This window comes from Eubalaena glacialis, chromosome 6 (assembly GCF_028564815.1).
Source record: "Eubalaena glacialis isolate mEubGla1 chromosome 6, mEubGla1.1.hap2.+ XY, whole genome shotgun sequence".
NCBI classification, from domain to species: Eukaryota; Metazoa; Chordata; class Mammalia; order Artiodactyla; family Balaenidae; genus Eubalaena; species Eubalaena glacialis.
Genome location: NC_083721.1, coordinates 105473319 through 105496040, shown reverse-complemented (window position 1 = coordinate 105496040; position 22722 = coordinate 105473319). Strand labels below are relative to the sequence as shown.

General features: G+C 37.4%; 1 protein-coding gene across 1 annotated transcript in view; it reads left to right on the top strand.

Moving 5' to 3' along the window:
- The window catches only part of PPM1L (protein phosphatase, Mg2+/Mn2+ dependent 1L), a 310451-nt gene that overhangs the window by 186305 nt on the left and 101424 nt on the right, over positions 1-22722 (top strand). Inside the window, exon 2 of the mRNA XM_061193485.1 lies at positions 17545-17719. Within this exon, the coding sequence (XP_061049468.1) occupies positions 17545-17719 (175 nt within the window). The remainder of the gene's footprint in view (positions 1-17544; positions 17720-22722) is intronic.

The window sequence follows — 22722 nt, the reverse complement described above, 5'->3', positions numbered from 1 at the left end:
GCCTCTGTCTTTGTATGAGCTATGCTGGCTGCCTGGATTGCTACCCAGCCCATTGTTCTTCTCATTCCTTACATCTCTCAAGATTCAGCTCATGTATCTCTTGTGACGTGGTGTTTCCAAGGCTTCTCACTTATAGAATTTATTGTACTCATTTGTAGTTATCTCTTTACCACTCATCTGCTTCCTTAAGTCATAAGCTCTTTGAGGGCGAGGACTTTATTTTTGCTCTCTATATTCAGCACAATGCTAGGAGCATTGTTAGCACTCAGTAATTATGTTGAAGGAATAAATACTTGAATGAATTATTAAGGTTGCTTTGCAGCCCAGTACAGGCAGCTATCTGCTTTTCATAACTGAATTTTAGCAATTGCTCCTCTAGTCTACACGAGGACAACCATCCCTCACTACATTTTTAGTTTCCCTCTTGAGTATCATGAAAGTTATTTCACTTGATTCATGGTTGCCATCTGGTGGAAGAAAAGGGTAACTACAGATTCATGCTTAACTAAAACCATACAGAAGTTAAGATGATTACTGTTCCTTAATATGAAATTTCCACTGTTTCATGTTGGTTTCCAGAAACAGAGTCAAGAAAAACTCCCTGGTATTGTTCTTTCGTTCTTGTACATTTGTTTTCTTAATATTTTAAGAAGTTGGTCAATCACAAATAATGTTTTCAAACATTAATTGGGCAAATAAGATGTATGGAACTAAATATTGTTTATATGTTCCAGTATGTAATAGAATAAAACTGCAAAGTTTTATAATGCTTGTTTATAAAAATATTTAAACTATGACTTTAGGAACTTTCCAGACTCTAACTGCTTTTCTAATTGCTTTAGCTCATATAGAGAATAGTGAAAACTAGTAGCACAGATACTAGAGCAAATGGTCCATCCAGTGTATACAGCTCTAACTTCTGAGATTGCATATGATTTTTTTTCTTATAAAATGGAGAAAAATATAGTTAGTAATTTAAGTGATTTAAAGTGAACTGATTATCTAAAATTTGGATATTGAATTTTTAAAATGTTTCTGTGACACTGAAGTCTTTTGATTCATTTATTCAGCAAGCATTTGAGTGCCTACCTAATGCCTGATATTGTACAAAATGCTAAAGAACCAGAGATGAAAGATGTATTTTCAATTTTGGCTCAATTAATGAATATTTGGGTAAGAATGTAAAGCTATATAAGTTTTCATAAGACAAATCATACCAACACCATTTAGATTTTCATAAGAGTCCCTTATGTTGGTTGACCCATCCATGTGCATTATAAACATCACAGACATAAAGATACCAGTTTTGGGGACTTCACTGGTGGCGCAGTGGTTAAGAATCCACCTGCCAATGCAGGGGACACAGGGTTCGATCCCTGGTCCGGGAAGATCCCACATGCCGCGGAGCAACTAAGCCCGTGTGCCACAACTACTGAGCCTGTGCTCTAGAGCCTGTGCTTCGCAACAAGAGAATCTACCACAATGAGAAGCCTGTGCACTGCAACAAAGAGTAACCCCCGCTCGCCGCAAATAGAGAATGCCCCTGCACAGCAGCGAAGACCCAACGCAGCCTAAATAGATAAAATAAATTTATAAAAAAAAAAAGATACCAGTTTTATTTATGCCGTTTTGATGGGTTTTGTTGGAGTATATGAATCTAAAGGGAAGTTCTTTATGATTTCTAATAAAAAGTATAGATATGCATTCAATATTCACATTGCTGACTTTTTATATTCCACTTATCTGATGGATAGACCTTATTTTTCCATTTCAACTATCTGGAGCACTATAATGGACCAGGAGGTTAACAAAAAAGGACTAAGGGGAAACATCACAAAGCCCATGCACCTCTCTGCAATAAGAAAGTTAAACATTTTCCAAGTCTTTAGGGTAGATAATTGTGCCTAAAGTAGCCACTTAGAAGCAGCATTATCTGACTATGGAAGGAGAACCCAGAGCTTCTTACAGTAACCAGGGTGATTTGGTGTGGGAATCAACTTCATATGCAGGAGACATGCACGTTACAGCCCTCCCTTCATGTTCCAAAAATGGCCTTAAATCAACCCCCCAAATGCTGAATTTTCTTCCATGCATTCTCTTTGAAAAACTGCAGAAGTATGTGTTTCAATTTAGAAACATTTCCATCAAAAGAGGTTAAAATAATTTTTCATCATTTAGAGTAGTAAAGTTGAGTTAAATGGGACATTCATTTATGCGGAACTCTTCATTCCCTGATGGCACTTGTTAAATGAGGTATTACGGAATTGAGCTATCATTTATAGAACTTTCATTTGAAAAATTACATAGGACACACACATATATATCCAAATTTAATTTTCTCTTTAACTGAAGAACCCAAAAAGGGCCGTGAGAATTTATCTAGTTTTTTGGAAGGGTACCATTAAAGTATTAAGTTAAAATGTGTTATATATAAAATTTTGTTTCATACATCTCTCGAAAGAATGATTTCAGAGCTGGCAACTCAATTTATAAATAGCTATCCAAAGCAAAAATGGCCAGCCACCTGTCTTCTAACATTCTGTTAACCTTCACTATTTAATTGCCTGAATGTGGACATATGATTTGTGTTAGAAAAGAAAGCTTGGTTTGTTGAGTGGGTGTCATAAGTCATGTTGACTTATTTAATGACTTCTTTATCCTAGGGCATTCAGATCAATATGTTTTGAAGAAGAATCACAGGTACTACCTTGGGGAATAAAAGGATATTAATAATTGAGTATTGTGAATGGCAGAGTTTATACTTTTTCTTGTCTAACAATTTCCATACTGATTTATGACATTTGGAAATTGCTTGTTGCAACAGTAAATCTCGAAGTGGGTCTCCCTTGGATATGGACTGTCTGGATATAGGACCTAAAGACAGGACACTGTTCCGTAGCAGATGGCTTTTGCTTGCCATTTCAGAGACAGCAGCCCTCACTAAGCAATTCATTATTTTCTAAGGTTGAAGCAGCTGTGGGTTACTATAATTATGAATTTATTATGTCCCTGCCAATCTACTGTGAATCCTAATTCAAACTTTACATGTCTCTTTGGAACTTTATTCATTTTCTCCTGATTATGTGGTTCCTGACAAACGACAGTTTGGAGAATCCAAAGTTGCTAAAGTTAGTTTTTTTATGGGGCATCACCAGTTGCCCACTGTTTTTAGAATGCCTAATGACCTTTTCATTTTTAATGTTACATCAAGTTCAAGCAGCCACTTTTTATATTGTCTGGCTACATTTTTATCCACTCATTTCTTCTGAGGATTGCCACAGGACTGCAATGTCCAAGACTCTCCCTGACTTTTTAGGTTGTGTGGTCAAGTGGAAAGCGATAGAATGCTTAAGAAATCTCTCTGGGGTGTTAGAGTTTTCAATCACTTTGTTGGGTTTACATAGCAAATTGTATGTACTTATGTTTTAGAACTGATCAAATTGTTTTGTGATTATCTGTTTAGTCATTTCTGTAGCTCGATTGTGAGCTCTTTCAAGGTGACAACTCTGTACTACTGATTTCAGTACACCTGAAACCCCACATAGTGCTCAATACATGAGGGCAAATAATAAATGCAAGCTAAACAACGTCAATTGTATACACACACACACACGTCTGCTAATTTTGCTTTAGTTTGGCAATTCATCTATACCAGGGTTTGGTAAACTTTTTCTGTAGGGAGCCATACGGTAAATATTTTAGGCTTTGTGTACCATACAGACTCTATCTCACTGCTCAATGCTTCCGTTGAAGTTCAGAAGCAACCATAGACAATATGTGAACAGTTGGGTGGGGTCATGTTCAAATAAAACTTTATTCACAAAAACAGGTGTTTTTACTGTAGTTGGTCACCCTGGATTTAGACCAAGGCTCATGAACAGGTTTCATCTCCTACGCTAACTTTGGTTGATTGGTTGCTGCCTGGAATACTGTATTGAGAAGGATTCTCAGGGTGGCTCTGGGCTTAATGGCCCATGAGGGCAGAGACATGTTGACTTGTGCCCACCATTTATTCCTAGCGGCTAGCACAGTGCCTGACACATAGTAGACACTCAAGTATTAATCGAAAGGATTAGTTCTAGCCCATGACTGCACGCCTGCTAATACTGCTGTCGTCTTTTGGAGGTGAAGCAGGACTTGGGAAAGGGTATATTTTTCTCTGAACTATTTGCCCATTCAGATTTTAAAATGTGTCGTTTTATATTTACACAAGCAGGTGCATTCACTGCTGAAATTATAGCTTTTCCACACAATTAGGTATCCCATTTTTCTCTTGCTAAAATAAGATACCCTTTCAAACTCTGTATGCAAAGTTATGCAACACTGCTGGGAATGCTGATTTGCTTTCCTCTCTGCTGCATTTTGCTTCTCTTATCCAGGCTTCACAATTCCATTGGCCGTCCCCGGCAGAGGTCAGCTTAGTGCTCTGATCATGCCCGGGCTTGGTCAAGAGGAAATCACTGTGTTTGCAAGGTGCTTTGCCACAGGTCATCCTGTGGCCTATTTCACACAGCTTGCTGAGATTTGCTTGATTGCCCACAAGCTGTTGGAAAAGGGTTCCAGGTCCTCCTGGTATCAGAAGTACTCAAGGTCAGTTAGGTTGCTTTAGGGAGGGCTCACCCTTTCAGAGGCTGAGCAGATTGGCAACTTGATGCCGTAAAAAAAGCCCATGGCACCGAGGGTAGACAGGCCGTGTGGGAATGTCGCTGCACACAGTCAAGGTTGCTACAAGAATTAAAGATGTTTATTTGCCAAACTGAGTCCTGGGGGATGCAGAGGGCTGTTATTGTGGAGAGTATGGTACAACTCTGGATGTACCTCAGAATTTGTTGTCTAGCTTTGTAAGAATACATGTGCCTAGATGTTATAAAATCAGAACTCTAAGGGGTAGAGACTGTGGGTTTCACCCTTCAGTGAGCTTGTTGAAATGTAGCACAAGTTTAAAAAGCAGATTCTAGGGTCCTACCTGAAAAATTGTGATTTACTAACTATGGAGCAGGACCCATATTCTGCATTTTTAAGACACCCCTCCCCCCTCCCAGGTGCTTCGGAAGCAGTTGGTTGGAGTACTACCCTTGAGAAATACTGATCAAGTCTAACCACATCATTTTGTAGGAAAAACTACAGCCCTGTACCTAGTGCCCTCTTCATGCTTGGATCTAATAAGACTTCAGGGTGAGCCGGTTCATGAACTTCATACCTGGATTCCTAAAATGGGACACTAGATACTTTGTGTGTGTTTCTGGGAAGAGGATCCATTGCTCTCATCAGATTTTCATTTAGGTTTGAAATTATACATAAGTTACAAGAAACACTTTCTTGGTTTGAGAGAAAACAAACTCTGGCTCTGCCTAAACCAGCCGTCCTGTTTCTGTGGTATTAAACAAGATTTGGTGCCTAAGATATATAAAATAGTATGACATCTATATGCCTTATGGCAAATGTCAGAGTGATAGAAAGAATCACAGGGGGGCCTGGTCCTTTTCTCTTTTATGTTTGTGGCTATATAGAATTATCACTCACAGGGTTTTAAGCCTAGTTTTAAAGCACCCCCTCCTCATCATTTTCTTCCAGCATGCCTGCACTGGGCTAGATATTAGGGAAACCGTCGTATGTGAAAAAACTTTTGTCCTACCTGCTAGTTGCTCATAAATTAGTGAGGAGGCAAATAGATGACTAGATGGAGACACTAAGAATTAAGTGGTAGAGAGCTGTAGTAGAGGTCTGATGAAGGGCAGTGCTGTGGCAGCTCTGGTGAGGCAACAATAGCTTTTGTTCTGGAAGATACGTTTGCAACATAAGCGATGACTCCTATCCATACAGGAGTAGTTTTAAAACAATGTGCCACTGAGATTGGTCATGTTGTTTGACTTCATTCATTCATTTATATAAAAAACATATATTGTGCACCTTTAACATAAAAGGCACTGTGAAGGCTCCTTAAGATGTAATATTTAGAATATATTAAAGTTACTCCATCTTTAGTTTCAATGTTATAAATTAATTAACATAGAAAGTACCGTGTTATGATCAGTTGCCTCATATCCTGTCTGGAAAGGGGTAAAATATAAATTTAGTAAGTGAAAAAAAAGAAAAACAATGTACGGTAGATGGCTACCGAATGCATTCTTTATTGACCTATGTGTGAAATGCAACAAATTACGTTTTCCTTCTCAGGTTAACCTCAAAATAGTTTTGATGGTTGGTCTTGCGGGTAGAGCCAATGGTGGTGAAGACTAAATAAAACTTTCAGGCAGTACAGATTTTTGTGTTTTCCTCTATACAGGGTTAAATTTCAGAGTAGACAACATTTGTCTTTCCTGACCTTTACTTGCCAACTTTACACCTTATTCCCAGGGATTTCTCTGGGTGCTTTCCTGCTTCTCATTCCCCCTCCCTGTGTGTGAAAATCTGATCAACATGTCCACACTAAGACTGACCATTTCTTGGTGTATTACTCTTCCTTAAAATATTTGCCTTTTGAGAAGGGGAAGAACTGGCATAAACCAGAGATTGCAAGCTGTAATGTTAGAATTTTAGGGCTCAAAGCCAAAAGGGAAAATGATTTGGGGGCAGGGATCCTTTTCGGGTTCTACGTTAGACCAGATTCCTGGACAGAAAGATGAACCCTTTTCCAGCCCCCCACTGCACATACAAGGAGCCTAAATCTCATACTGGTTTTGAAGGCACTTCTTCTTTTTTTTTTTTAATTAATTAATTTATTTATTTATTTATGGCTGTGTTGGGTCTTCGTTGCTGCACGTGGGCTTTCTCTAGTTGCCGCGAGCGGGGGCTACTCTTCATTGCGGTGCGTGGGCTTCTCATTGCGGTGGCTTCTCTTGTTGCGGAGCACGGGCTCTAGGCGCACCGGCTTCAGTACTTGTGGCACACGGGCTCAGTAGTTGTGGCACATGGGCTCAGTAGTTGTGGCTTGCGGGCTCAGTAGTTGTGGCACATGGACTCAGTAGTTGTGGCTTGCGGGCTCTAGAGCACAGGCTCAGTAGTTGTGGCACACGGGCTTAGTTGCTCCGTGGCATGTGGGATCCTCCTGGACCAAGTGAGGGCCAAAGAATTTATTAATCATCACTTTAGTAGTAGTAGTAGCGAAATAACCTCAACTTTTCTTTAGACTGTAAAAAGATAAATTTTTAATCGCTTAGAGTTTGAGTGTAGATTTCACCAAGATAATAAGATCAGGAAAATGGACCACATGGCTAAACAGTATTTGATACCGCCGTACTGCGAGATATATATATATAAAGCCTCCATCTGCTGTCAGGGAAGCCATCATTCAAGAAGTGGAGTTTTAATTATATTTTCATGCTACAGCATGCTTGGTGCTACCATATGAATATGCCTCAGATTACATATGGATCAGATGACTGATAGAGTTATTAAAGGTTTATCCCTTGAGGAATCCCGGAGGCATTGTCCTGAACCTGTAACTTAGCAGTCGTCATCTTAGTGTTTAAACTAAATGAAAAGTTCACTCTCCATATTAAGTAGGTTATGTGGCTCCGAGTCCCTAGCATGCTGAGTGTTATGCCCTCTGTGGTGGTCATTTTGCCACACAACTGACCAGCATTTGCACGTCCACAGCTTTGGGTCTCCAGAGCAATCTCAAGTCTCCATAATAAGCATAGGATAGCATTGACACACTTCAGGTTTAAGTCTGAGACTTCTTCCTTATGCCGTGTGTCTTGAAGGAATCAAATTTGCCTTCTTGAGGCAGAATTGTGAATTCAGGAGTGCAAGATGGTTCTCTCAAAGAGGTTTTTCTTATTTAAATAACCCCTCCAGGTTAGAAGTGGCAAAGACTAAAAATGGAAAGAAATGACACTCTTGGCAGGCGAGAGAAAAGAACAACTCCCTTGCCTCTGCCCTCTTGCTGGTGGGCAAGGGCGCTCACTCTGACTTTGTTTTGAAGTGCCTGGAGCCAAAGAGCAGTTGTCAAAAGTTAATGATATGTTACCCTAAGAAAGATGGATGCCAAGGTGGACCTAAGTAAATTCACATGCCGTCCATGCTGGCTGCTGTCAACTCAGCACATGTGCATTCACCTCCCTTCAAGGGCAGGGCAACCTTGTCTGCAATAAAAATATTACTCCCTTCTCTCTTCTGTCTTCCTGTGGCACGAATTTTGAATGATCTCCTTTATGATCTCTGTTTTATCTCCTGAATACCTAACAATCATCCCTGAGGTACTGTTTCCTAAAATTCAGCTCTTTTCTACTCAGCATTTGCAGAATTGATTTCCCACCTAACCTCCCTTGTGTGTCTTCCTCAGTGTCAAAATCTGCTTCTCCTCAGAGGGTCACTGATCAGATGCCCTCGGAGCCAGATATAGCACCTTATTGTGTGCGGCATCAATGTTAACTTTAGCCTTAGCATGGGTCCCAGGATCAGCCCCTTTGCTTTAGTCTCCTTTTGATCCAGTCTTAGAAGCCTGTGTCCATTCATAATCGACACTCATATCAGAAGCAGCAGCACTGTGTGTTCCAAGCCAGGCATATATTGTGTAAATATAAACTGAAAGGCGCTGCCATCAATTATTCGTCCCATTCATTTCAGTGGAGCTTGGGGATGTCTCTCTGCCAAATTACTGTGTGTGTGTGTGTGTGTGTGTGTGTGTGTGTGTGTGTGTGCACATTAAGTAAAATGAAGGGGGAAGGGTAATTTATAAAATCAGATAATTGGAAAGATATTAAAATCCTGAAACTTCTTATCTTGGCAAAGCACAGCCTGTACCATCCTTGAGGCAAAAGTGGTATTTCTTCTTAAGATGAATTTTCCAGGTTTGTAATCTTAGAATCTCATCTGTTGGTTTTTCAAATTTGCTTTGAAATTGGGTCTTTACACCAGGATCAACATTTATAACAACTCATTACAAACTTAATGATAAAATCCATTCCTTGATTTTAAAAATATCTTCTAAGTAAGAATTTATTGAGTGTAGGGGAAGCTTTCTTTCCTTTGGATACCATACCTAATTTTTTAAAATATAAAATTGTATACTGTATACTAGGTCTTAGACTTGGTAATAAAATAGAACCTTTGATTGAAAAGAAGGGGGCAAAAAAACCTCCCACAACTATGAAATATGCAGTACTAAATAAAAATTGTAAGGCATGTTTTCATAGTGAAGGACATCAGAAGCCTATTTTTATTTTAAATCTATTAAAGTTAAAATGAATAGTAACTTACCCTTTGCAAAGTCCTAGAGAAAAATACTAAAAGTGATTTGAACATAGTTCTAATTTACTCCTGATCTTTCTCTAATGGAGGCTCTATTAGAATTTAATTTAATATCATTTAATATCTTTTCTTGGAAATAACTTTTGCCTCCCTGGAACTTGTAACCAAAATCATTAGTATGATATTTTTCTTTGGAGTTCTATAAAATAATACTTTTTCCTCCTAGAGATTTTTCTTTTTTTAAGGGGTGGTGGATATTCCATAAAATACAGAGAGGTGGATGGTTTTCAGGCTTACAGTTAAGTGTTCAAAGTAAATTTAATATGTTTCACTGTACTCTGTTTTCCCATTGTTTTCAATAGCATCTCCATCATCTTTAGCTTCCAGTTTTGCAACACTGAAGCCATTTTATGGGTTTTGCTTTTCCATCTGTCACCAAGCTTTGCTCATGTGCTTTTTTATTCTCTTCTCAACGGCTTTATCCTAGTCTGGGGCTGCTTTACCCTACAAAAGAAGGGACCACAGTAGGCATTGCCTTCTTTTTAAAATACAAAATTTTTTTTCTTTTCTGGTTCAAAAGCATTTGGTGATTCCTGTTCCAATCCACGACTCACTGCGTAACGAAGGATAAATTACTTAACCTCTCTGAGTCTGTTTCCTCATCTGTGAAAACCAATAAGTGTTTTCGTGAGGGTGAAATAAGCGAACACATGTGAAGCATTCAGCACAGTGCTTGGCACATAGAAAGTGGTCAATCATTTTTCTATTTTTTTTATTTTCGAAAATTTGGAAAATGAAGAAAACCACATAGAGAAAAAATATCACCCAAACTCTTACTCGTCTGAGATAACTAATGATGCATATTAACATAATTCAACCATTTTCCCCTCATGTGTGTCGTAAACAAACTGCTTTGTAATCTGCTCTTCATTATGAACGTTTTCCTACATTATTAGTATTCTTTCATGACATGATTTTTAATAGCTGCATTGTATTCCATTTCTTGGCTATCCCATGATGTAATCAACCAATTTGTAGACAAACTTTCATTATCTTGAATAATACTTTGATAAACATGTTTGCTACACAAGTCTTTATGCTCATCTTTAACTTTTTCTTAAAATAAATTCCTGGAAAGACAATTACTAGGTTAAAAGTGTAAATTACTTTAAGTTTTTGTTACTTTTTTTCATTTGCTGTCCCCAAAGTGTCCGATTTATATTCCAATCACAGTGTAGAAGGCCATTTTCCTTTCCTTCAGACTTTTTACTTGTCTCCCTGCTTTAATCTTTTTCTCTTTCAGTGCATTTTAAGCTCAACTCCAAGCACATTTTTACTCAGACAAGATTTGATAATTTATTCACTCTTTTTGATGTTTCGGTTGTTTCCTGTTACTAACTGCTACAAATCAAAGCTCCCTGGTTTAACAGGGAGTTAAAACTTCTCCACCTGCCAGCTCTCTCAGACTCCTAGTTTCATCACCTTCTTTTATGATTTCTCCCCGTGAACTCACATTCACTACCTTCTAGATTGCTTTTCTTTCCTCCAGCAAGAACTTCTTACCTCGAAACTGATCCTTAAACTCCACCGGAATGATTTCCTGATTCTTTTTCTTGTGCCCTCTTTAATTTCTCTCCCTAGAGGCCGCTCAGCACTCACAGTAGCTCATATGTTAAACAAAATTCATCTCAAGATTCATGTCTGTTTTTGTATTGGTTTGTAAAATGTGTTTTTCCACTGTTTCACCTGTGTGTGCTGTTTGCATGTTAAAACTGCAGGTTGATGGCAGAGGTCTGTTCTCCCAACAGTGTCAAATCTAATGTGCTTTACTCAGCAGACGCTCAATAAATTAGAATTGGCTGGCTGACAGGTTTTCTTTTTAAGATGAACTGTGAAGCGTTTAGCAGCTTTTGAAATGCCCTTTTTTTTTTTGCACTCTCCCTCCCTGTCCCCCATCAAACTCTTTCATATACATTGGTTATTTCTTAAAGAACATTCAACTGTTATAGTAAATAGCGTTTTAGCATAATGACCTACTAGGTCAGCATTCTATCCACTAGGTTCCCAGAATTTAGATCCTCAATCATTCTGCTTCTTTTATCTTTTTCATCCATTGAGTCCTTTTAAAGAGTTTATACTCTAGCCCTTTTCTGTCTTCCAGACTGAAGTTGGCATGGGTAATATGGATGTATGCACATTCTGTAAGAAGGTGCTTTGGGCACCTTTTGTGCCCTACCTCACAAGCTTTTAGCTCATCTTTTTATTCTAGCTGTTCACCATCTTCCCAGGTGTAACCGGAAGAACTGATGAACCTGTGTCTTCCCCTTTCTGTCCTGAGGCTTCTCTGCCACCACCTGGGGTATGTTTGGGAACCTACTCAGCAGTTCAGACAAGCAAAACGTGAATGCCCAGGAGGAGTTGACACCCCTCAAGGCAACCCTTCACTCGGACACAATTCTGAGGCATTCTGCATGACTGCTCAGAGAGTCCCTAGCAGAATTGAGTTCATTGCCAAATGAAGAAATAAAGGCAAGAATGGAAAAGATCAAACAATTATGGAGAGGAAGTCATTAAATAAAGCTTCATATACAGCTTTGTATATGAAGTACATAATTTACCATGTTGGCATGTGAATGATGATTTGGGTTTCAGCCGTTTACTTCCTAAAATAATGGCTCCAATAATGATTGAAGACCAGGGGTAGTTCCATTTGCCAGTAGAAAACCAGATGTGTATGCTGTTTCTAGAATCATGAAAGGAAGTTCTGATTGCAGGCAAAGAATTATGAACTGTCCAAAAGTTTTCTCTAAAAGCTATCTCAAAGTCCCTGATTTTTGGATACAGTGAAGATATTAAGCTTCTATGGTAGAAAGTACTGAACTGGGTGCTGGGAGAACACAAGATGTGTAAGATACAGTCTTTACATCAGCCAGACTGGGGAGCTAAAATACCTGTACCTCTATAAATACTTGAAAGACTGTTGGTTGCTATTAGGTGGGTTCACTAACAGAGTTTATAGCATTTGAGCTTACTTTGAAGGATGTGAAGGATTGGCCAAATCCATAATTTGCCTACTTTCACTCAAAGTTATTTTGAAGATACAGAATGATAACAGCATAAATTGCTCAGAAAAGTATAAAGTACTGCACAAATGCAAGACACTGAAAATGGTAACAAAGTACTGTTTCTGGAATAGTTAGGTTATAAGAATATACAATTTAGGACTTAAACTTCTAGTAGCACTTATCATTGATTAAAGAATAGATAAGTAATCCTATATTTTAATTTTGTCTTTCACTTCATTTTTAGAATTATAGTGAAGTTTTAAAATTTAAATTGCTATTTGTATTATCTATCACTTGTGTAATAATTCCAATCTCAGTTAATAATATGACAGCCTGTTTTTTTATTGAGATATGATTGACATATTAGTTTCAGGTGTACAGCATAATGATTCAATATTTGTATATGTTGCAAAATGATCACCACAATAAGGTCTAGTTAACCACACATAGTTATGCATTTTTTTCCTGTGATGAAAATGTTTAAAATCTGTTCTCTTATCAACTTTCAACTAAGCAATACAGCCTTATTAACTATAGTCACTATGCTGTACATTATAACCCCAGGACTTATTATTTTTTTTATAAGTGGAAGTTTGATATCTTTTAACCACTTTCACCCATTTTGCTCACCTCTGGCACCCACCAGTCTATTCTCTGTATCTATGAGTTTGGTTTTGTGTTTTGGTTTTGTTTTGTTTTTATTTTCCACATATAAATGAGATCATAAGGTATTTGTATGACATCCTGTTTTTTGGCATAGGTTTATGCTTGAACATAAGGTTTTGACTGACATTTGAATACATTTAGAGAATCACCTCAGTATAAAGGTGATTTCTTGAAATATCTTGATAGAAGCTAGTATTTTGCTAGAGTTGTTTCTTTCTATTCCTCTTAAAAATCTTTCCCAGAGGAAAGAACTCTATACAGTAGTCCCTCAGTATCCACAGAGGATTGGTTCCAGGACCCTCTTGGATACCAAAATATGACTCACTCAAGTTGCATATTAAATGGTGTAATATTTACATATAACCTATGCATATACTTTAAATCATCTCTAGATCACTTATAATACCTAATACAATGTAAATGCTATGTAAATTGTTAAATACAATGTAAATGCTATGTAAATAGTTGCTGGCATGACAAATTCACTTTTTGCTTTTGGGAACTCTCTAGTATTTTTTTGGAATTTAAAAAAATTGAAGTATAGTTGATGTACAGTATTGTGTTAGTTTCAGGTGTACAACATAGTTATTTGACAATCAAATACATTACAAAATGATCACTACAGTAAGTCCAGTAACCGTCTGTCACCATACAAAATTATTACAGTATTATCGACTACAATCATACGTCCGAGATATTGTGGGTTTGGTTCCAGACCGCCGCAATAAAGCAAATATTGCAATAAAGTGAGTCACGAATTTTTTGGTTTCCGATTGCGTGTAAAAGTTATTTTTACATTATAGTCTATTAAGTGTGCAATAGCATTATGTCTTATAAAACCAATGTAATGTAACTCAATTTAAAAACACTTTATTTTTTTTCATCCGCTGAGTCCACTGAGTAAGATAGTTAGGGAGTTTGCGATTGACATGTACACACTGCTATATTTAAAATGGCTAACCAACAAGGACCTACTGTATAGCACAGGGAACTCTGCTCAATATTATGTAAGAACCTAAATGAGAAAACAATTTGAAAAAGAATAGATACATGTATATATATAACTGAATCACTTTGCCGTACACCTGAAACTAACACAACATTGTTAATCAACTATACGCAGAAACAATTTCATGGCTTAAAATGAAGACTTTCTGAAAAAAAATACTTTATTGCTAAAAAATGCCAACCATTATCTTACAATGTGGGGTTGCCACAAACCTTCAATTCTTAAAAACAAACAAACAAAAACAAAAGCAATAAATTGAAGCACAATAAAGTAAGGGATGCCTGTATATTCCTTATGCTGTGTATTACATCTCCATGATTTATTTATTTTATAACTTGAAGTTCGCACCTCTTAATCCCCTTCACCTATTTCACCCAACCTCCCACTCCCTCTCCTCTGGCAACCACCAGTTTGTTCTCTATATCCATAAGTCTGTTTCTGTGTTCTTTGGTTTGTTCGTTTGTTTTTTAGATTCCACATATAAATGAGATCACATAGTGTTTGTCTTTCTCTGCCTAATTTATTTCACGTAGCATGATACCATTTTGTTGCAAACGGCAAGATTTCATTCTTTTTTATAGATGAGTTATATTCCTTTGTACATATATATACCATATCTTCTTTTATCCATTCATCTATTACTGGACTTTTAGGTTGCTTCCATACCTTGGCTATAGTAAATAGTGCTACAGTGAACATAGGGGTGTATATATCTTTTTGAATTAGTGGGGTTTTTTCCCTTGGGTAAATACTCAGAAGTGGAATTGCTAGATCGTTTGGTAGTTCTATTTTTAATTTTTTGAGGAACCTTCATACTGTTTTCCATAGTGGCAGAACCAATTTACATTCCCACCAACAGTGCACAAGGGTTCCCTTTTCTCTGCATCCTTACCAACACTTGTTATTTGTGGTCTTTTTGATGACAGCCATTCTGACAGGTGTGAGGTGATATCTCATTGTGATTTTGATTTGCATTTCCCTGATGATTAATGACGTTGAGCGTCTTTTCATGTGTCTGTTGGCCATCTGTATGTCTTCTTTGGAGAAATGTCTATTCAGGTTCTCTGCCCATTTTTTAAATGGATTTTTAAAATTTAATTGTATGACTTCTTTATATACTTCGGATAATAACCTCTTATCAGATATACCATTTGCAAATAGCTTCTCCTGTTCATTAGGTTGCCTTTTTGTTTTGTTGATGGTTTCCTTTGCTGTGCAAAAGCTTTTTAGTTTGATATAGTTCCATTTGTTTATTTTTGCTTTTGTTTCCTTTGCCTGAGGGGACAGAGCCAAAAAAATATTGCTAAGATCAGTGTCAAAGAGCATACTGACTGTGTTTTCTTCTAGGAGTTTTATGGTTTCAGGCCTTAAAGTCTTTAATCCATTTTGAGTTTATTTTTGTATATGGTGTAAGAAAATGGTCCTCTTACTGAGGCCACACTGGTGTGCAGGGCTGGCCCCCAGTGCAGCTGGCTGTAAGGACTGGCTACAACTGTTGCACGTGTTCTGGTGTGCGGGGCTGACCCCTGGGGCGGGAGCCGCTTTGGGGGGATGCCGGTGCCTGCCAAGGGTGCCCGATGGGATGGGCAAGGCTGAGGGCCACGTTGGAGGAGCTCTGGTGCTGGCTGAGGGCACCTACCTGGGCTGGTGGGGCAGGGTTTCTTTCCAAATATTTTCTGTCTGCAGCTGGTTGAATCCACAGATGTGGAACCCGCAGATACAGAGGGCTGACTATACATGAAGTTATACTGTTTTAGAAATGAAATGCCAAAATTTAACTCCACTATAGTAAAAAATATAGGCCCAGTTCCAAGACCTCCACCATGATTTGAATTAAAAGAGTAAATCAGTGGACACAATAGGAAGGAAATGTGTGGTATGCTTTCAGTTATACTGAATACACCAATATTTGTTAAACGTGCATTATGGAATTATTTCCTGTACCTCATAGATATTTCCAAGGAAAAAGATTAAAGACACGTGTTACAGTGAATAGCAAGGTAGTGTGAATTTTAAAATAGTTATTCTGCAGTATGTCTCTTCATTTTCCATTGTCAGGAGAAAATTGTTATTAAACTCTAGAATCAAATATGTTGTGCTAATGTGCTGAGTCCATTTACATTCTATGGAATAATTTTATTTGTTCTGCACTAGCTGGCTGGCAGAGAAAATGAACAGTGTTATTTCACTGTTGATATACTGGTGATATTTTAAAGTTGTAATTTCATCAGCAACCGACTTAGGGGATCCAAATATAAATCTGGAAATGAAGTGTTGTGTGCTATATTTGGCTACTCTGAAGACTGAAATACAACTTTCTCCACCACTTCCCAGTGAGTTTTTCCTGAGAAGTCAGTTGTCATTGTTCTGGCAAGTTTCTTTTCATCCTAAACTGTGCTAACATTTAGAAGGAAAACTACAAAGGTTCTTTACCAAAAGAACATATTTTAAAGATAATTTTTTTTAATTACAGGAATTTTTAAAAAATATTAAACTATGTAGATGTGTCTTCACCTTATTCTGGGCCCATACCCCAGAGACAATCCTGTTTAACAGTTTCTTTTATTTTAGTTTTCTACTGATTGTGAGTATAACTTTAAACAATAGATGTATGCCTTCATTTATTTATCAACTTTAGACCCTATACATATGATGGAGGACCGCAGTGTAAGAAGATGCCAAAACTCTTGGCATTCTCAAGAGATATGTTTTAAGAATTTCAATTCTCCTGAGTCATACATGCTGCCGTATTACTTAATTTCTCCCTTAAAGTTCTATTTAACTTTAACTGTGATTCTTAACTGGAAGGGAAAAGAGTGTGCTGTGGCCCCAGTCCACCAGAAGAATGTATCAGAATCTTGGGGAAGGTCTTTTTCAAAGTACAGATGTCTTCCTTCCTACCTCCAAGGGAAGCTTGCTTACCTGGTTGAAAGTCACTGTGTGTAATTTCAGATGTTACTACTTGGGAGTAAACTGTGCAGATAATGTAGAAGCAGGGGAAAAAAAGTTAAGAATAGTATATATAAAGGCCAAGATATTTAAGTGGTGAACAGTTCTTTTCAGGTTGAGGCATCTTTGTTTCAGGTCTCTTCGTTTTCTGTTTCTCCTATGATTCCGTTATCAGCCCTAGCAGAGGGCTTTCCTTTTTATTTACTTCACAAGAGTTCCTGCATAAGCATTAATGAGCAGAGAATAACAAAGCAGAGGTTTGGATGCCACAGCATAGGAGGGCTTACTGCTGAGATGAGTTACTAGCTTATGCATTCTAGATTAGGGCGAGTCAGATTTATATCCAGTGAAATTACTATCACAGGGCCCTCTGGGTTCAGTGGAATAGCTGAAAGTCTGAGTTCAACTCCATGAATGCCAATCCATCATCTTTTGTACCTTTAAACCTGATAGAAAACTCTTAGAGGTCTGTAATTCTGTGTATTTGAAGATCAACCTTACTTGGTACAGTGGAGTCTAAAACTGACAACAGTGACAAGGATGTGATTGTCTAAAGGGCTGGTTCCACAGTACTTTGAGTTCTCACTACAGCACCTGAGGGGAAGTGAAAAGCCTAAGATGAGAAATACTAATGGGGTTCTCTACTTGTTTTATCTGCAGACGGCAGCTGAATATGTAAAATCTCGACTCCCAGAGGCCCTTAAACAGCATCTTCAAGACTACGAGAAAGACAAAGAAAATAGTGTATTGTCTTACCAGACCATCCTTGAACAGCAGATTCTATCAATTGACCGAGAAATGCTAGAAAAATTGACTGTATCCTATGATGAAGCAGGTATGTTGGTCTTTAATAGACACACACACACACACACACAATGTTTTTTCCCTGAAAAAATTTCTTTTTAGATTTTGGTTAAATTAGGTCCTTTTCTTTGATAGAAGATGAAGGGCAGACTGGATTCAAAGTTATATAACATGGATTAACAGTAAGTTTCTTCTCTGCAGTTTTAGTATCAAAGATTTCATCAGGAGATTTCTAAAAATGGCTCTTAAATATCAAATCCCTTTAAAATTTTGGCTCTTTTTTAAATGGAATTGTTCTGCCCTTTTATCAACCATGTGCTCCTGTTGATTTAATCTTTTAAAGTGTCACTTCAATTTTGGATACCAGCTGAAAACTTTTACATCCAATAATCCAAGAACCGTTAGTTGCTTCAAGTGTTATTTTTTAATTTCAGAGATCTTCTTTTCTAAAGAGGTACCATTTTTTTCCTGAAGTTTCAAGCTGAACTTGACTTTCTTTTCCTTAAGCTCCTCAGATGAATCCTAGCCCCTAACACCACACTGGACACTTCGGTTCACTGCCTTCCATAAGTTCATATTATCCGAAGGAGCTTATTAATGAAGGCCTGGATAGACCTCCTTACAACACCATTTTATCTATTACATGGTTTGTCGGCTAAAACCTAATTTTAATGAAACCAGTGCAGTATTACTTGGAATTATTAAAATCTTTAATAAAATTAAACTTATTCAGGAAAAATATCTTGATTAAAATTGCCATACCACCCCTGCCCCCCCCCCCAGAAATGGAGAAAAAAGTATGGGAAAATAGATTTCTAATGGTCAAACATTGGTAGTATTAATTTCCTTTTTAATACCAGGAGCTTCTGTTTTTATTTCTACAAGGGAGTTGTTATTTTACATCTTATTTTCTTTCACATGATCTAAATAGTCTCAATGCTGACATTCTTAACATTTGATTTCAAGCTTGAATAGCAAACAGAAGAGCAGATTTTAAAAAAAATGCTGCACATGCCTAACCACTGATGCAGTTTTTCTAGTTATTAAGCTGTCCACATTTTCATTCAACCTTTTAACCTCTTTACATCCACACGATAGATACCCATTTCTAGCCTCACCCAGGACATCTCTACTCTCTCTGATTCTCCTTTGCTTTATTATGTTTTCCAGACACAATGGCTCTCTTCTGCCTGTTGGGTATTTATTTATTTGGTCTCTGTATTTGTCTTGTGTTTAACAATCTTCTCTTTGGAATTCTCATTCATCTCCTCGCTCATCCCCAGTGGAGTAAAGTAAGGCTATGATCAGCCCAATCAAAATAATATTTAAATTTTCATAGCATCTCAGAGATCATAGAAGTCAAATAGTCCATCTACTTCCTGACCCCATAATCACTTTTTAAATTTTATTGAAGTATAGTTGATTTACAATGTTGTGTTAATATCTGCTGTACAGCAAAGTGATTCAGTTTATATATATATATATATATATATATATATATATATATATATATATATATTCTTTTTCATATTCTTTTCCATTATGGTTTATCACAGGATATTGAATATAGTTCCCAGTGCTATACAGTAGGACCCTGTTGTTTATCCATCCTATGTATAATAGTTTGCATCTGCTAATCCCAAACTCCCACTCCTTCCCTCCCCCACCCCACTTCCCCCTTGGCAACCACAAGTCTGTTCTCTATGTCTGTGAGTCTGTTTCTGTTTCATAGATATGTTCATTTGTGTTGTAGTTTAGATTCCACATATAAGTGATATCATATGGTATTTGTCTTTCTCTTTCTGACTTACTTCACTTAGTATGATAATCTCTAGGTCCATCCATGTTGCTGCAAATGGCATTATTTCGTTCTTTTTTATGGCTGAGTAGTATTCCATTGTATATATGTACCACATCTTCTTTATCCATTCATCTGTCAGTGGACATTTAGGTTGTTTCCATGTCTTGGCTATTGTAAATAGTGCTGCTATGAATGTAGGGGTGCTTGTATCTTTTCAAATTATAGTTTTGTCTGGGTATATGCCCAGGAGTGGGCTTGCTGGATCATATGACAACTCTATTTTTAGTTTTTTGAGGAACTTCCATACTGTTTTCCACAGTGGCTGCACCAATTTACATTCCTACCAACACTGTAGGAGGGTTCCTTTTTCTTCACACCCTCTCCAGCATTTATTATTTGTAGATTTTTTAATGATAGCCATTCTTACTGGTGTGAGGTGGTGATACCTCACTGTAGTTTTGATTTACATTTCTCTAATAATTAGTGATGATGAGCATCTTTTCATGTGCCTGTTAGCCATCTGTATGTCTTCTTTGGAGAAACCTCTATTTAGGTCTTCTGCCCATTTTTCGATTGGGTTGTTTTTGTTGTTATTGAATTGTGTGAGCTGTTTGTATAGTTTGGAAATTAAGCCCTTATTGGTTGCATCATTTGCAAATATTTTCTTCCAGTCCGTAGGTTGTCTTTTCATTTTGTTTATGGTTTCCTTTACTGTGCAAAAGCTTATAAGTTTGATTAGGTTCCATTTGTTTATTTTTGCTTTTACTTCTATTGCCTTGGGAGACTGACCTAAGGAAACGTTGGTATGATTTATGTCAGAGAATATTTTGCCTATGCTCTCTCCTAGGAGTTTTATGGTGTCATGTCTTATGTTTAAGTTTTTAAGCCATTTTGAGTTTATTTTTTGTGTAGGGGTGAGGGAGTGTTCTAACTTCATTGATTTACATGTGGCTGTCCAACTTCCCCAATACCACTTGGTGAAGAGACCGTCTTTTCCCCATTGTATATTCTTGCCTCCTTTGTCAAAGATTAATTGACCATAGGTGTGTGGGTTTATTTCTGGGCTCTCTATTCTGTTCCATTGATCCATATGTCTGTTTTTGTGCCAATACCACAGTGTTTTGATTTTTGTAGCTTTGTAGTATTGTCTGAAATCTGGGAGGGTTATGCCTCCTCCTTTGTTTTTCTTTCCCTCAGGATTGCTTTGGCAATTCTGGATCTTTTATGGTTCCATATAAATATTAGGATTACCCATAACCATTTTATAATGAGAAAACTGAGACCCACAGATTTGCCTGAAGTAACACAGTTACTTAGTTGTAGAGCTGGGACTCCAGCCTCCTCATTGCTAATCAAGCTGGGCTTTCACCATATTAATGCAGGTTCTCATTCACTCAGTAGTCATTTGTTGAATGCATAGCAATATGCTAGGCAGTTGGAAGAAAGGGGTATGAGTATAGAAAAGGAAAACAGAGACCTTCCTTAATGAAGTCTAGGTGGGCGCTGAAACATAAATATATGACTTCTGAAGAAAAATTCCTGAGGATTTTGAAATAAGTATGCTCTGTAATATGCACAAGCTATTTAAGTTAAGCTGAGGGGATGTGGCGTAAAGGAATAATGAAAGTGGCTCAAGTTTTCAATGGAATTCTTTAGGGGAGGCATTTGCCTAAACCCTGAGGGACAAACAATGAACATGGGTTTGTGAGGAGAAGAGAGATGCAGTCCATGTGATGAAGGGACCCAAGGGGATGCCGAGATGGGAATCAACATCAGCTGCAACCTCCCACCACTCAACTTTTCCTCCCTCAGGAATAATTTTCCACTCACCTGCACTGTTGTTGAGCAATGATTAATCTAATCTGCAGAGGTACATTTGTACGTGACCCTTAGGAACAAATACTTTGCCATGGAATTAATCTATCAATAAACTCTACAGCATGAAATAGTGGAAATAACTACAGGATTGAGAGTTAGAGGATCTAAATTCCCAGCCTTTCCTCTAGCTTAATACTGGTATGATTAATGCCTAGAGCCTCTGTTTCTTCATGTATAAAGTTGGGCTAATAAAATCTCACAGGGTTATTATGATAGTAAAATATATTATATTTGGGGAAGTCCTTAGTCCTTCATATTGCAAATGCCGCTAGTGCTGAATGAGAACAGATTTGGATCTTGTCTACCACTGAGACCAGTTTAAAGTGCTAGTTGAGTTTTTTCTTGACATGCAGTGTTTGGGGAGACAGAGGCAAGTTCTTAAAAATATCTTCAGAAGCTCTGAGAAGTCAGGCAACAACTACCTTTAAATCACCCGCTCCAGGCTCGGTTTGCCCTTGGTCATTCCTGCATGAGGTGACACATGAATGTCACTGTGAGTTGTGAAATCAAAACACTGCCTTCTCCTCCACTACCCATATATGAACATATGAATGATTTTATTCCAAAAAAGAGGAGAAAATATCAAAAGTTATTACTATCTAACAGAAAAAAATTTCATCATGATACAAAGGAATCAGGACAGAAAATTGGTAATAATATCTAACACCTTCAGATACAAACATCTTACACTAAGCCACTCATTTGCTTTAAACTGCTTAGCTTCTTTCCATGCTTTCCCAGTTTTACTTCCTTGCATTCTTAATTCAGCTCTCCCAGTTTTAGGAAGTAGTTAATTGTTAATTAGACAATATCCTGGTCTCTTGAGTGGTTAATTTGTCTTTAATGCTCATCCACTGATAAATCAACCTGAGTGACTTAATGGCAGTTACCACCATCTGTGGCTTCTAAACTTCTAAAAGCAGTTAATGAAAAAAAATCCCTAGATGCTTGTCTAAAAGCATTGGCTCAGGACCTTTTCTCCCTCCTTTCTCTTTCTCTCTCAGTATCCTCTCGCACCCTTTAAATACATATATATCTTAATGCTTTACTCATTCACAATTCAACTCTCCAGCAACCTGACATACTTGAAATCCAGCAAAAAATGGGAAGAAAGCTAAAGCCACCTGCAACCATCCATGTCACAGAGGCTATAGATTCTCACCTAGGATTTATATATTATTATTTTATATAGTTCTGACCAGTTAGGTTATATTTTCCAATGTGACATTTTCTTTTTAAAAATTCTTTTTCTGAATTTGAGTGTTACACTTTTATTGCAGAAATAAATAGAAATAAGTAGAAGGGTATAATAGGAGACTAATAATTATCTGTAATCCTACCATTGTAAACATTTT